This window comes from Rhinoderma darwinii, chromosome 4 (assembly GCF_050947455.1).
Source record: "Rhinoderma darwinii isolate aRhiDar2 chromosome 4, aRhiDar2.hap1, whole genome shotgun sequence".
Lineage (NCBI taxonomy): Eukaryota > Metazoa > Chordata > Amphibia > Anura > Rhinodermatidae > Rhinoderma > Rhinoderma darwinii.
In genome coordinates, this window is record NC_134690.1 from 68,190,699 (window position 1) to 68,205,070 (window position 14,372).

Sequence of the window (14,372 nt, forward strand, 5' to 3'; positions counted from 1 at the left end):
ACTTTTGACCCATGACCGTGTTGTCGGTTCATTTGTTGTCCTTCCTTAGACCACTTTTAGTAGGTACTAACCACTGCATACCGGGAACACCCCACAAGACCTGCTGTTTTGGAGATGCTCTATCCTAAACATGGATATTTATCGTTTATCATGGATATCTTTTCAGGATGCAGCCAAGCCTTGTAATGTTGGGGGAGAATAGTGTGTCAGTACTTTGTGTGGTACACTTAGAAGGTGCTAGGCAGCCAGCCTGATGTAATAGTATGGGCGTAACTAATAGACTGTATGCCAGCATGGTGCACTACATGTACCCATGTGAGACGCTATATCTGTGAGCAATGATAATACTAAGCAGCCGCCCCCCTCATGAATAGTAGGTGTTAGAGTGGTTGTTCATCAGCTCTATGTAGCAGTATGGCTTGTCTGCATCCTGTTGGGAACTGGTGTTTGTACCTGCCCTTGTATGAGTAATTTTAGACTTTTTCAGTGATTTTAAATAAATATAATTCTTTTTTTGGCGATTTGTTATCTTGGCATGCAGAAGTATTGTTCTGTGACAAGTGAGGGACCTCCACGTTAATGCAAGTAAGCAGAAGCAGATACAAAATTTCCAAGTATAATCTGACTTCAGCAACATTGACACAACCTGTTGCTAGTAAAATAATTTATTACATAAAGTTGAACACATAACTCATTTTACATTATATAAAATGAATACAGATATTTACAGCACAGCAAATCTGAGGATCCTTCATATCAGGGAATCATTGATATTATCAAAATGACATGTTATTGTACCTAATCTGCATGGCAGAAAGAGATTATAGATGCAATACTGGAAAGTTTAATGCAATCCACATTCACACCAGACATCTACTGTATATGGAATTTTTCCCCGATGCCGTTTTCACTGTATACATATAGAATATAGATCCTACAAACTTGATGCAGTAAACTAATATCACAAACTTTTTGTTATTACTCAAATGCTAAAATAAAGAGAAATATTTTAATATTTTCCAAGAATATTTAACAAATATCCTAAAATAAGTGTTTATGGAGTTGACGGTGCTCAGTAGCATACCCTATTGGTAATAAATAGTATTATAATATTTTATTTCTTTAAATATTTGTTGTCAATTTTGAACAATATTAACTCTCTTCTTAAATGTTTTAGGAAAGTAATAACCCCCCCAAACACTCCTGTGTTAAAAGTATTGTTCATTTTCACTGTCAATGTACAATATATGCTAAGCAGTGCATTAGATATTATAGTATTAATATTCACATGTAGCAGAAGTATATTAGTCATAAGGATTTGTTCACTCAGCGCGGGTTTGGTGCATTTTCTGGTAGCTAAAAGGAGTGGTTTCAAAACAGAAGGAAAGTAGAAATGAAAGAATTATACCATTATTGGCTGTAAAAATGCATGCAAGATGTCATCAAATCTGCACTGTGTGAACAAGGTCTCAAAGGGGTTGTCAGCTTTTGATCATCCCTTTTTTGTTATAAGGGTCTACTGACAATGAGAAGATCACTGGGTGTCCCGCTGCTGAGACCTCAGTGATCTGCTGTGATGTGTGGAGGAAGCCTGTAAAAGTGTTACATTTCCCTGCAGTTCCACCACAGGGGAAACTAAGCATTATACAGAGCCCATAAATATCAATGAGCTGCCCATGTACTGCATATGGGTCCTCCAGAGTGGTAGACACTCTTTGCAGCTACTTTCTACTTTAAAAAGCTGCAGCTTCTCAGGGAGATGAATAGCAGCCCTCTTTCATTATATTAAGGCCTTATTTACACGAGCGTTGTGCATCTCTGACGTGAAAAACTGCAGTTTTTCACGTCCGAGGTGCATCTGTGCTCTGCGCTGCGGGATTCGATGTCTCGCATCCCCCATAGATGAGTCTAAGGAGGGATGCGTGAAGCGTGAAAAAATAGGACATGTCCTATTTTCTCACGGACCCTTCACACGGTCTATTGAAACGGCTGTCTGAACGGCAACATTGAATTACAAAGGTCCGTGGGACGGCCGTTGTTTCAATGGCCCTCACACGGACGTTTAACACGCTCTGGTAAATAAGGCCTAACAGAAGCAACACAAATCAGTGGCGGACATACCACAAGTGCAACCTGTACAGTAGCACAGGGATCTAGCCGGTAATGGGGCACACTGTCACCTTAAGAGCAGCTCCCTACTGTTTCTTTGAATGCATATAGGGGACTTTGTTAATGAATTTCATAGCTCACAATTTCTAGTGGATTTATAAAGACATAAGGGGGGTGCTCTATGACGAGCTATCCTAAAGCAAGGGGCCCATATACTATTCTTGCACAGGGGCCTATTACTGTCAGTGCCCACCCCTAACTTATTTTATATGCATTGATAAGCATTGATTGCTAATAATAAAGGAGATGTAATCTTGGTCGCCATTATTGTTATTTTATTTTCAGTGATGTGAGGGGGCTCAGGGCGTCCCAGCAGGAGTCCTGGTTGTTAGCATTTCTATGATGGATTTAAATGGTGCTGCCTTTTTGCTTGGCTGAGCCTTCTTCTTCTTCTTCTGTTTTGCTGCAGTTTTCTTTCCTGCTGGTTTTTTGGTTTTGGTTGCAGTCTTCTTCACTTTTTTTTTACTTCCGCTTGTCCCTGTCTTAGGTGATTGGTTTTGAGCTTGCTTGTCCAGTGCAATAATAGCTTTTTTAACCCAGACTTCATTGGGGTCTGCACATATCATTTTACCATTTTTTGTAGAAAATCTGTTGAAAATAAAAGACATTAAATGAAGTATAAAGCATAACATGCTGTATGACAAACTCATGCAACAACAATTATAGATTTCATTGGCAAACATTTTTACTTTATGTGAAACAGTTTTCTCACAACCCATTCTCATTTAATCCATCCAGTGTTCAAGCCACCTACAAATGGCTACCGGGGTGTTAACTGCAGTTCTTATCAGGCACCGAAAACTCATTTCTTTGGATCCTTACAGAATTTGCTACCATTTTAGAGTTTAGATAGATATATCACACATGTAAAATTTTGAGACTTTGCATATACACTGCATGTTTTATATAAATGTGGCTTGGCCATGTTTAGCTAATAGAGGATAGCCATTTGCTCAAGATTGACACTGATGGACTGTAGACCATGCCAGATGTAAACAATAAAAGTCATGGATGATTTTAAGGGGTGTCACTGTCATATGAAGAGATGTTGAGGTTCCCCTACAAGAAGCAGTTGATCACAGTGGTTTCCAGCTGCAAAACCCCCATGATCAGCTTGAGACATATGCACACAACTTTACTGCAAACCCATTTTGTAAATATCTGTAATACAGCGGCCGTAGAATCTATTGGCCCATGCTGTATCTCGATGTGCCTCCAATTTCATACTTGGTATATTCCATCACCAGGGGCGTAACTAGGAAAGGCTGGGCCCCATAGCAAACTTTTGACTGGGGCCCCCCTCTCCTGGGTGTCACACAACCCCCCCTTGTAGATAGTGCCTTTTTTACAGCCCCCCCTGTAGATAACGCCACACAGCCCCCCTGTAGATAACGCCATACAGCCCCCCTGTAGATAACGCCATACAGTCCCCCCTGTAGATAACGCTATACAGCCCCCTCTGTAGATAACACCATACAGACCCCCCTTGTAGAGAACGCCATACAGACCCCCTGTAGGTAACGCCATACAGACCCCCTGTAGATAACGCCATACAGCCCCCTCTGTAGATAACGCCATACAGAGTCCCCCCTGTAGATAACTCCATACAGCCCCCACTGTAGATAGCGCCATACAGCCCCCTCTGTAGATAACTCCATACAACATATGGCGTTATCTACAGGGGGTCTGTATGGCGTTATCTACAGGGGGTCTGTATGGCGTTCTCTACAGGGGGGTCTGCATGGCGTTATCTACAGAGGGGGCTGTATGGCGTTATCTACAGGGGGTCTGTATGGCGTTACCTACAGGGGGTCTGTATGGCGTTCTCTACAAGGGGGGTCTGTATGGCGTTATCTACAGGGGGTCTGTATGGCGTTATCTACAGGGGGTCTGTATGGCGTTCTCTACGGGGGGTCTGTATGGCGTTATCTACAGATGGGGCTGTATGGCATTATCTACAGAGGGGGCTGTATGGCATTATCTACAGAGGGGGCTGTATGGCGCTAACGATAGGGAGAACGGGACCGAAAGTCCCCCGAAGTTCTCCATGAACAACCTCTGACTTCTGGCGTCTGCGCAGCTCAATAAAAATGAAAGGAGCGCTGGTCACGCATGCGCACAAGCGCAACCAGCGCTCCATTCATTTCTACGGAGCTGCCGACACAGACCCCGGAAGTCCGAGGTTTGTGATGGAGAACTTCAGGGGACTTTCAGTCCCCCGTTCTCCCTATCAATGCCAGCGATCACACATGCAATCCCCTATCCTGTGGATAGGGGATACATGTCTTTTGTTTAATGGCAGAGCGGGGAGATGCCTCCCTGCTCTGCCATAGTGTTCAGTGGCATCGCGCTGTAGCAGCCATAACGGCTGCTAGCGGAGCCTCCGGCCATGGTGGGGGCCCCTCATGCCGCGGGCCCCATAGCAGCCGCTACGGCATTAGTTACGCCACTGTCCATCACATCTTGTATTATGTAAGTGTTTACAGCTCCGTAATATGGAACCACAGGGACTTCATGTATGGTCGCTTGAGACAAGGGATCTATAATCTGCTTATAAGGGAATTTGACATGCTCTTATGTCACACTACAAAAAATTTGATTGCTTCATATTGTCTATCAATGAAATAGCTTGCATTGAATACTTTGCTTTACTGCACACTGCTTACAGGACTTTAATTTTTAGCTTCACATTTCTGTTGACGCTAAACCAGTACTAACAGAGTACTTACAGAACTGCATCGATAGGTGTGGTTTTTATTGTGTAACTCTGTAGGATTTTAATATGAACTTTTGCTGTTTGCACTTCCAAGCAAGAATACATGTCTTTATAGCCGAATCCAAGTCCTAAAAGTGAAATGATAAGAAAAATAAGTATAATAATCATTCATTGCTGTTAATAGTTTCACTGTAATATCTAAGCTGGCAAAAATATAACTATAAACCACAGAATCCATCCAAACCCAATCAGCCAAAATCTACCCAATTGCTATGTTCTGATTTTATATTTACTACACAATATATCAACAACTTACGCCTCATGCACACGAATGTGTGCGCCGGCCGAGTCCCAGCAGTGATCCGAGGAAAGATAGAACATGTCCTATCTTTCCTCGTATCGTAGACTCTGATAATTTTTCATGGACCCGATCACCCGCTAAAGTGAATGGGTCCGTGAAGACTATCGGGTGCCACCCGGATGCCTTAAAAAATGGTCCGAGTGGCACAACGGTTGTGTGCATGAGGCCTTAGAGATATACAAAAAAGGATGGGTAATGTTGGATGAAGCAATAATAGTAAGCGGAGGGGTATCTTGAAACTCATGGGCCCCAATGCAAAATTTGTAACGGGCCACGAACTATCACATGTCCCTTCCATATGGTAGGTTAGGAAAAAGTAAGAGACAGACATGTGTCTGCAGGATCAGGCTACACAGAGTTTGCAGTCTGTTACCATGGCGACACAATGATCTGCATAGAAGCTGTAGACACAAAAGAGTGGAAACTGTTTAAAGTGTAGCTAAACGTTTGACAGACTTCTGACATGTCATAGTGACATGTCAGAAGTTTTGATTGGTGGGGGTCCGAGCACCGAGACCCCCACCAATCGCTAGAACTAAGCAGCTGAAGCACTCGTGTGAGAGCTCAGCCGCTTTGTCTCTGTTCGGCTTTCTCCGAAAATGAATGTATTGGTGTACGGGCACAATAGAAAGTCCTATGAGCCCGTACTCCAATACATCGACTTTCCAGAAAAAGCCGAACAGACACGAAGAGGCTTTGTCAAACGTTTAGCTACACTTTAAGCAAGACCTAGTGCAACCTCATTTTTTATTTTAGATGCATTGGAACTGTAAAAATAATTTGTTACAAAAGTGGACATAGCCGTTAAGTTAGAGAAGACAATAATGAAACCTTTTAGAGTTAAAGAAGTTTAACAGTAATTCGTTTTAATAGTGGTATTATTTGTCACATAAACAAGTGAACCCTGATTTATTTATTTTCTGTTTGCAATCTCCTTGTAGACTTCATTCATTTATGACTGTTCTCAATCACAAGTGACAATTTCCATGTGTACTAGAATGTGTGGTAATACGTAAACCTTTGAATGCTAACAATTGTGTGACTGTTTTAATCATTTCAGTAGAGTTGTATGGGTATTAGGGGGCCCGGCTGTGTTCGCTGCCGCTCTGCTGAAGCCCACTTATGTGTCATTTTACAATTGTGGTGGGCTGCATATGTTCCATGTACTGTGGAGACCACAGGGGTAACAATGCTGCTCTCCCAGGCCCACACATGAGTGACTAGCAAACTGTAAGCTGCTTTATTACACATCTTGCTCCCTATACAACTAATCATGGCATTTTTACTTTGTTCCATTATCCATTCAGTAATTTCCCACTCATTTTTCCCTCTCTGATTTTGATATCACCCAAAAGTCACATAAAGACCTATACTTAGTATACTGATTCCTGAAATACTTTGTGCTTCTTTTATCAACCCAAAGATCTAACAAATGATATAACCATTTGCCAAAATTGAAACTTAGTGTTATTGAGTGAATTGAAAAATGTGTTATTGGATATAATTGGGCCTGATTACATTTTTTATTAGTGTTATTGGAAATCATTGTAAATTTGAAATTATTGTTATGAAGGTTTTAACATGCTGTAGGCTATTTTAACATTTCTATGCCAAATTTGTCTATAGAGTGCTATCCAAGCAGTCTGTAACTTGTTGATGGATATTACAAAACCTATTTTACACCAGCGGATAATCGTTGATCGGCGTTGATCGTTGATTCTTGTCTGCAAGATTATCGCCCAGTGTAAACCCCCTTTAGAAATTCCTTGCTGCTCTGTTTAACCTTTGGATCACCTCCACTGATGAAGGTGATTCTGTTAAAGCCACTATTTTGTCTACTTTGGATAATCCCTTCTTGCTTGAAGGGTCCCTTGACAATAAGCTGATTACAAATTGTCCCCCTATTGGGACCCCAGCAATCAGCTGTAATATGTAGGAATACCTGGCAGTATGTGTTCTATTTCTATGCAGCAACACAACAGGGGAAATTAAGTATCACACTATGCCCATTCATACCAATGGAAAGTCTGTGTAATACAGGACAGGACAGGTCCTCCAGAGTAAAGGTACTTTTACACGGCCTGACCTGGGCCATGTAAACAACCACCGATCAACGAGACAGCTCGTTTGCCCGTTTCACAAGGAGCCAGTATCGGGACGAGCGCTCGTTACACCGATCGCTCGTCCCCATACATTTCTATCACCTCGGCAGCGCATCTCCTGTTTACACAGGGAGATTTGCTGCTGACAACGATATTATTTTCAGTATTTAAAACATTACGATCAGCTGATGAACGAGGTTGTTCATCAGCTGATCGTTGCCCGGTTTACACATGGCAATTATCGTGAACAGTAAAGGTTCACGATAATCGCCCAGTGTAAAAGGGCCTTTAGAGATGTTCTTTCTAAAAACTCTGGCCAAGAGATGAGGATTCTGAACATAGGATCCCCCTCTATTAGCGCAACTGGGAACTAATGTAAATGGTGGCATTCTCTATACAGCAATGTTGGCGCTATATAAGCAATAAAAAAAGGATATTCCAAGTGAACCTATCCTTTATATAAAAATGGCATGATTTTAAACTACTCAAAAAGTTTAAGATGGTTGTCACAGTGCAGAATCTACCAATATTGTCAGATTGGCAGTGGTGTGACCCCTGACGATCGTGAGGATAAGTGGCAGTTGGCAATAGAAACGCACCATGCCTGATGGCCACGCTTATCTTTTTCCAGAGGCTGCACTGTCAGTCACTGTCGACAGAAGACTAAGTGAAACAATGCTTTCCTGGCATTACTTCATTATAGGGATTGGCGGAGGTGAAAGCAGTCAGACTACCATGATAGGACTTCAATGGCATATCCTAGCGATGTGCCATCAATGTCTGCACTGAGAAAACCCTTTAACTGATTTAGTAAGCCAGTGAATGCGTCATCTGTTGGGATAGCCGCAAAACCTTTACTGTTGGTAAAAATGACCAGTATAGGAAACTAATAAAGAAGGAACCTACAGTTTGCGAGTATCTCGGATACCTCCTAGGGAAGTGTCTGGATGAGTCAGACACCTCTCTATAGAGACAGCTCCTCTGTTACAAGTCAGAACAAGTGAATCAGATTTCTGTGACACAACAGTGAGACAACAAAATGAGATTTCAGAAAGTGAACTTATGTCTTGTGACATGTCAGTTTTTTTTATACATAAATATTTTCTTCCTTGACAACATACTGCCTAATGCCAAGACGGGAATACCCCTTTAAGCACAGTTGCCCATCCAGACTTTTACAGTGGTTGCTGTTATTTGCCTAATAATCTGGTAATAGTTACTAACTGCACATGTCCAATATGATACGAATATTACAAGATATAAATGAATCCCTACAGAATCCGCTGACATTCCGCTGGCAATGCAGGTCAATGGGCATTTATATTGTTTATTCACATGCCCTGGAAAAATCTGTGCAGAATAATGACAGCGCCACAGATTTTATAATATGCAGCATGTCTATTGTTCACGTGGTTTCCGCTCTGAATTTCTGCGGATTTGCTTCAATGAACTTCAATAAAGCTAGTACATGTGGGAATCCCCGTGTACATCAGGATTTCTGCGACAGATTTCACTATAAATCCACAATGGATTTGCTTCTGCAAATCCTACTCATGTGATTGGGGCTTTAGGCTCCCACTAATATCACGGTAGCGTTGTTTTTTTGGCTGCTGTCAATTACTTATTACCCACCATGTGAATTTCGCGTAACTTTAGTGACACAGAATTTTATCATTTGAATGGGTTTTCCCACTTTAGACTTGTCAATGATGCTATAAATGTCTGATAAGTGGGGGTTCCACATTTTGAGACCCCAACCTATTGGGAGAATGAGAATCCTCTGACCCCCTTCCTCAAGCCAAGGCAGCTCTTGGCAACCACATCCAGAAAGACTAAATGGAGAGGTTGCCGCTCCTCTTTGCATTGAAGTTTATGGGAGCAGTTGAACAACCTTGACTAATTATTATATATTGTATGACATGCCGAGCATATTATATACAAAGGTATAAATATATATTAGGTATATTGTATAGAAAGGTTTTACATCACAACTAATGTTCACTGTATAAATAATCATTCAATTAATTATTAGAGAATAATGATATGATGTTGGAAATGAAAGATACAGTAACATCTGGATATGGCAAAACAGAAAAGAGAAGCATGACAAGATAACTTTGGTTATGTGCACAAGCCTTGTGATTTTTCACGTGAAGAATAGTCATGACCATCAATATACTGCATGGTATACAATTTATTTCAGCATTTATAATCTTAATATTGTACACTGAATATAAATGTTTTGACCTCAGCTCATTGGCCTATCACACTGGTTTTACATAGGACTGCAGATGTCCCTATTAGATCTTAATTCAGGGATGCACAAACAATGCAGGCAAAATTGATAAATGACACATTCGGCTACTTCTATAATATAATATACGATTTGTATGCATCTTCAAAGCACTTACCTTGACTTTCTATTGTTGATAGAATTACCCCAATGAAAGTGAGAAAAGGAATATGACTTAACTTCATCTTTCAGCTTGATGGGAGAGACAGGGATGGAAGAGGTCCGATATCTGAATGCTGAAAATCTGGCTGGTTCTAACTATTAATTAAGAGGTGGTAGGAGGAAGTGGTATGTTCTAGCTAAAAGGTATGAAAAGTTCCCCCGCCCATACGAAGCCCCTCAAAAGTGGAAATTTTTTGTTAGCATTGGACAAGAACATATAAGGCAACAGGAACCTCAAACACATAACTATTGGTTTTTGTAGTGGAAACTTACAAGTTGTAAGCCTTTCTCGTCTATGGTTTATAGTCTTCCTCTGAGAATGCTAAAGTAGAAAGTATGAATATGTTGTTTCTAACCACGTTCAATAGAAAGTTTTGGTCGTCTTTAGGTTTACTAAATAGAGTTATAGAGGAAACATTGTTTCTGATTGAGCAGAGCCACATTCAAGCCTAATGAAAGACAGAATTATAAAAGGTTCAGAAACCAGCATCAGGTCAAGTAGAGGAAATGTACTGACTTACTAGTGTGATTATACTGAACTTGCAGCTAGTCTGATCAAGGAGAGCTGCAGTGTAAAGAATGGAGAGGGCAGAGCAGCAACCTGCTGCTCTTTGCTTGACTGGAGCTTAATTTCAGACTTAAAAGGATTGTCTCTAGAACAATATTTATCACCCACCCACAGGATAGGTGATACATGTCCGATCGCTGGGGGCACTACCGCTGGGACCCTCACCAATCACTAGAACGGGGTCCCGAACCCTCTGTTCCTCCTTGGTGCAGCCCCCACAGTGAGGAGGAGCTTAAATGGAGCGGCTGCTCCATTCAATGTCTTTGGGGCTGATGGAAACAGCCGAGCACTGTACTTGGCTATCTCCAGCCCATAGACTTTGAATGGAGCAGCACCGGCCATGCTCGACCACCACTCTATTCAAAGTTCTCCTCACTGCGGGAGGAGGAACTGAGTGTTTGGGACCCCTATTCTAGTGATCAGTGGGGGTCACAGTGGTGGTGCCCTCAGCGTTCAGACATTTATCACCTATCCTGTGGATAGGTAATAAATGTTAATCTTGGACAACGTTTTTAATAAGGCTGCTGATAGACAGTGTAAGTGCAGACACTGTTTATACTGAGTTACACAAGGCCAAATTTTTTTTTTTTGTAAAATGTTATTACACTTCAGCAATATTAAAGTGTGTACTGGACTTGCAGGGCTGCTTGTTCCATCCAACGAACTAAACTTGCATTGGAGAAGTCAAGGGGGTTGTTGGTTAGGGTTCTCAGCTTTTCCACCTAAAATATAAAAAAATGGTTGAGTGTGCATTTACACGTGCCGATTTTGTGTGTTTTTTGCATAATTTTTGTGCAAATCACACAAAAAGGGCAACAAAAATTGCCACAAATCTGCCACATGTATTTATATCCTAACAGAGGTAAAAAGTGGATGTGGTTTTGTTGGCCTGACTTACCTTTGAGTGTCATTTGCCACTTATGCCTGGACAATGGACAATGACTAAGTCAGCATCTTCTGACCAAGGGACTCTCGGGGCTGCACAGGCCGGCAGTGTGCCCATATTTAGGATTTTTAACTCCTGAAAACTGTGGGTTGTATGAAAACGGTGGAATCAGATAAGGAGATGTGAGTAGAATCAATCATACCTGTTGACCGGAGGAAGCAGAGGCAGTGAAAATCTTTCTTACATAGAGGGGTGTGTAGGAGAATATAGCTAAGTTTAAAGTAAAGCCAAAGGTCAAGATAGAGAGAGCCTAATGTCTCATACACAAGGCCGTATTATGGCTCTGTTTTGTGCAGTTGTAATAGGTCTTCCATAGAAATCAATGAGACCTCTACTGTATCTCCGTATCTTTCCGATTTCATACAGAGGCATGCAGAGGTTTTTTCTGACATATCCCGTACGAATCTGACAGATCAAAAATTGTAACATGATCCGCTGAAGTCTAAATGTACAGAGCCATTCTTCAGAAGAAGTATACAGTCCATCAAAGCCTGTATGGCAGTGCATAAAGGCGGTACGGCTCCATTAGTAAAGGCGTACACCACCCACTTTCCCTGCCCAGGCTGGATGACCCAATCATCCCACACCCATAATTTTCCACTTACATCCCTGGCAGATACTATTTATATGTGTAGTGTATACACTGCTCATCTCCGGTACCCCACCTCTCATGATAAAGGGGGACCCGTTGTAAGATGTGGGAATCGTATTCTCAAGAGAATGGAGCCATTGTACTGTTTGATTGTATTTATTTGGTACTGTGTCTTTAAATGCTGTTGTATTGCTGTATTGCATTTTGGAGTTGTGGCTGTGTTGTATTTCTCCCATTGTATGTGTCCTGGGTTCACCAGCAAAGATCTGGGCATATAGAAAAGAAAATGCTACATGGAGAAGGGTGTCTGGTCGACAATGAAAACTACGTGATCAACAGGCGGATACTGACCAGTTGTAAATAAAACATTGCTGCCGGGATGTACGGCCTAGATACTATCTTAAGCTGTGTTTGCTAAGCTCTTTCACAGGGTGATAATGGACGTACGTGCGTGCATTATCACGCCTGGGAGCGGCGCTGTGTGTTTAAAACAGTGGTGAGCCCGCCAAATAGTCTTCAGTATTGAGAGAGAGCTAGGAGTGACCTGAACTGCGTACTGTGGAGAGAAGAGAGGAGAGTGTGGTGGCTTTTGAGGGAGTGAGCATCTTGCCATTTCCGTTTCTGTGGTGGACAGGACTAGAGAAGTGCTGAGTCTGAGGAAAGGACTGGAACTGATGTGTCATATCAGGACTGGAGGGAACTGGGCTAGGCTGTATTTGTGCTAAGGCCTGGAGCTGCAGCCGGGTCTCGTAGAGAAAGCAGTATTAAAGCAGGTAGTCCATGCTGTATAGCAAACTAGATAGGATGTTAGAGTAGGATTGTAAAGGTGACTAGACCTAAGCAGATGACCCCTTGCATCAAGGGAGGGTGCACATGGCCATGCTCTGCTGGTCACACAGTACAACAAGCCTGCTACCTCGCTAGTCTACCCCATCTGTATATTGTAACTACATGCTGTACCTCCCACACCCGGAAGAATGTATATAATATTTGTGGTCGAATGCACCATAAGCCGTGGCAAATGAACTCTACATATTGTTAAGCTGAAAGTAAAGGTTAAAGTGGTAACGCTGACTATCTGCTTCGTTTCATCATTGTTGTGGCATTTCTGTGGGGGCTCCACCATCACACCACAATTACCCCCACCTTACACCCTGATGGCTGTTCAGTGATCATTTTCAGCTGAGAAGAGGTGGTCACGCATAAGTGTTGCTCTTTCTTCTGAAGTCTAAGTTAGTCACTGGCTCGGCTGTTTCCATAACTCCCATAGACTTAGGTAAAGAAGGCCATGTGCACGTGTGTCCACCTCTCCTACAGTATATGTGGATGCGATAGGGAGTCAGGTGAAATCCAGGACTGAGAAGTGGGATGGGGGTCTCAGCCAGCCTTAGGCTGGACGCAGACATGCTATTTTTGTGGTCCATTTTTGTGCCAAAGCCAGGCATGGATTAAAATGCAAGGAAAAGTATAAAGGAAAGACTGCTCTCTTTTGTATCCACTCCTATATTTGGCTAAAAAAAAACTGCATCAAAAACTGCATGTGTGATTCCAGCCTTAATCTGGCCCTGAATGTGAGACAGAACATGTATATGTCCATGCTTAATTCCATTGTAAAGTTTTTTGTTATCATTACACTCGTACGATATATCATGAATAGGATTACATTGTTTATTTGTGAATTAACACATAAGAAATAGACCCTAGTGGTAAGTGATTGCCTCTAATATAGCTACAAATGGGATTGTCTTCTGCTGGACTTTGGGGGTCGATTATTGCATCAGAGACGAGGCCCACCGGAGGATCTCCTGGTACTCTGATGGGCTAGTCCAACCCTGACGAACACTGTTCTAAAGCACCGGGGCTAAAGGGAGGAATTGTTTCATTTTGTCTTGTCTGCTCTCAACACAAATAATATTACCATAATCAAAGTGATGTTCATCAGTGAAATACTGTATATGCAGTTTTCGGACATGTAGATTATTTTTTAACATTTAAACAGTAAACCTATGTGGTACTCTAAGTGTATGTGCACACATAAAATTAAAAAACGTCTCAAAATACAGAGCTGTTTTCAAGGGAATACAGCTCCTGATTTTCAGATGTTTATTAATCAAAGTCGCTTTTTTCGCTGCGTTTTTAACGGCTTTTTTTGGAGCTGTTTTTCTAAACAGCTGAAGAAGTGGCATGTACTTCTTTTCCGTGACTATTTTTTTATGCGGCCGTTTTTCAAAAAGGCCGCGTAAAAAACGCCCCGTCGGAACAGAACACCATTTTTCCCATTGAAATCAATGGCCAGATGTTTGGAGGCGTTCTGCTTCCGATTTTTCAGCCGTTTTTCAGGACGTTTACGGCTGCAAAACACTCTGTGTGAACATACCTTGAATCCCAGGGGGCTCCTACTGTTTATGTGTGTTAAAAATGGGTGGTGCGAAGTTATATGCGATTTGTAAATGAGATTCATGG

General features: G+C 41.9%; 1 protein-coding gene across 1 annotated transcript; it reads right to left on the reverse strand.

The window, feature by feature from the left end:
* Positions 1–2,468: 2,468 nt before the first annotated feature.
* LOC142760416 (lymphotactin-like) lies at positions 2,469–9,826 on the reverse strand. Its single transcript, XM_075863602.1, has 3 exons — positions 9,760–9,826; positions 4,899–5,013; positions 2,469–2,757 (listed from the first exon to the last, which is right to left on the reverse strand). The coding sequence occupies exons 1-3, from the start codon at positions 9,824–9,826 to the stop codon at positions 2,469–2,471; spliced, it is 471 nt and encodes a 156-aa protein (XP_075719717.1).
* Between the last annotated feature and the right edge of the window lie 4,546 nt (positions 9,827–14,372).

Coding starts and splice junctions, on each gene's coding strand:
- LOC142760416 (XM_075863602.1), bottom strand. CDS start 9,826: ATGAAGTTAAGTCATATTCCTTTTCTCACTTTCATTGGGGTAATTCTA. Junction 5,014..9,759: donor ATCAACAATAGAAAGTCAAG/GTAAGTGCTTTG, acceptor TTTCACTTTTAG/GACTTGGATTCGGCTATAAA. Junction 2,758..4,898: donor ACACCTATCGATGCAGTTCT/GTAAGTACTCTG, acceptor TATTTTCAACAG/ATTTTCTACAAAAAATGGTA.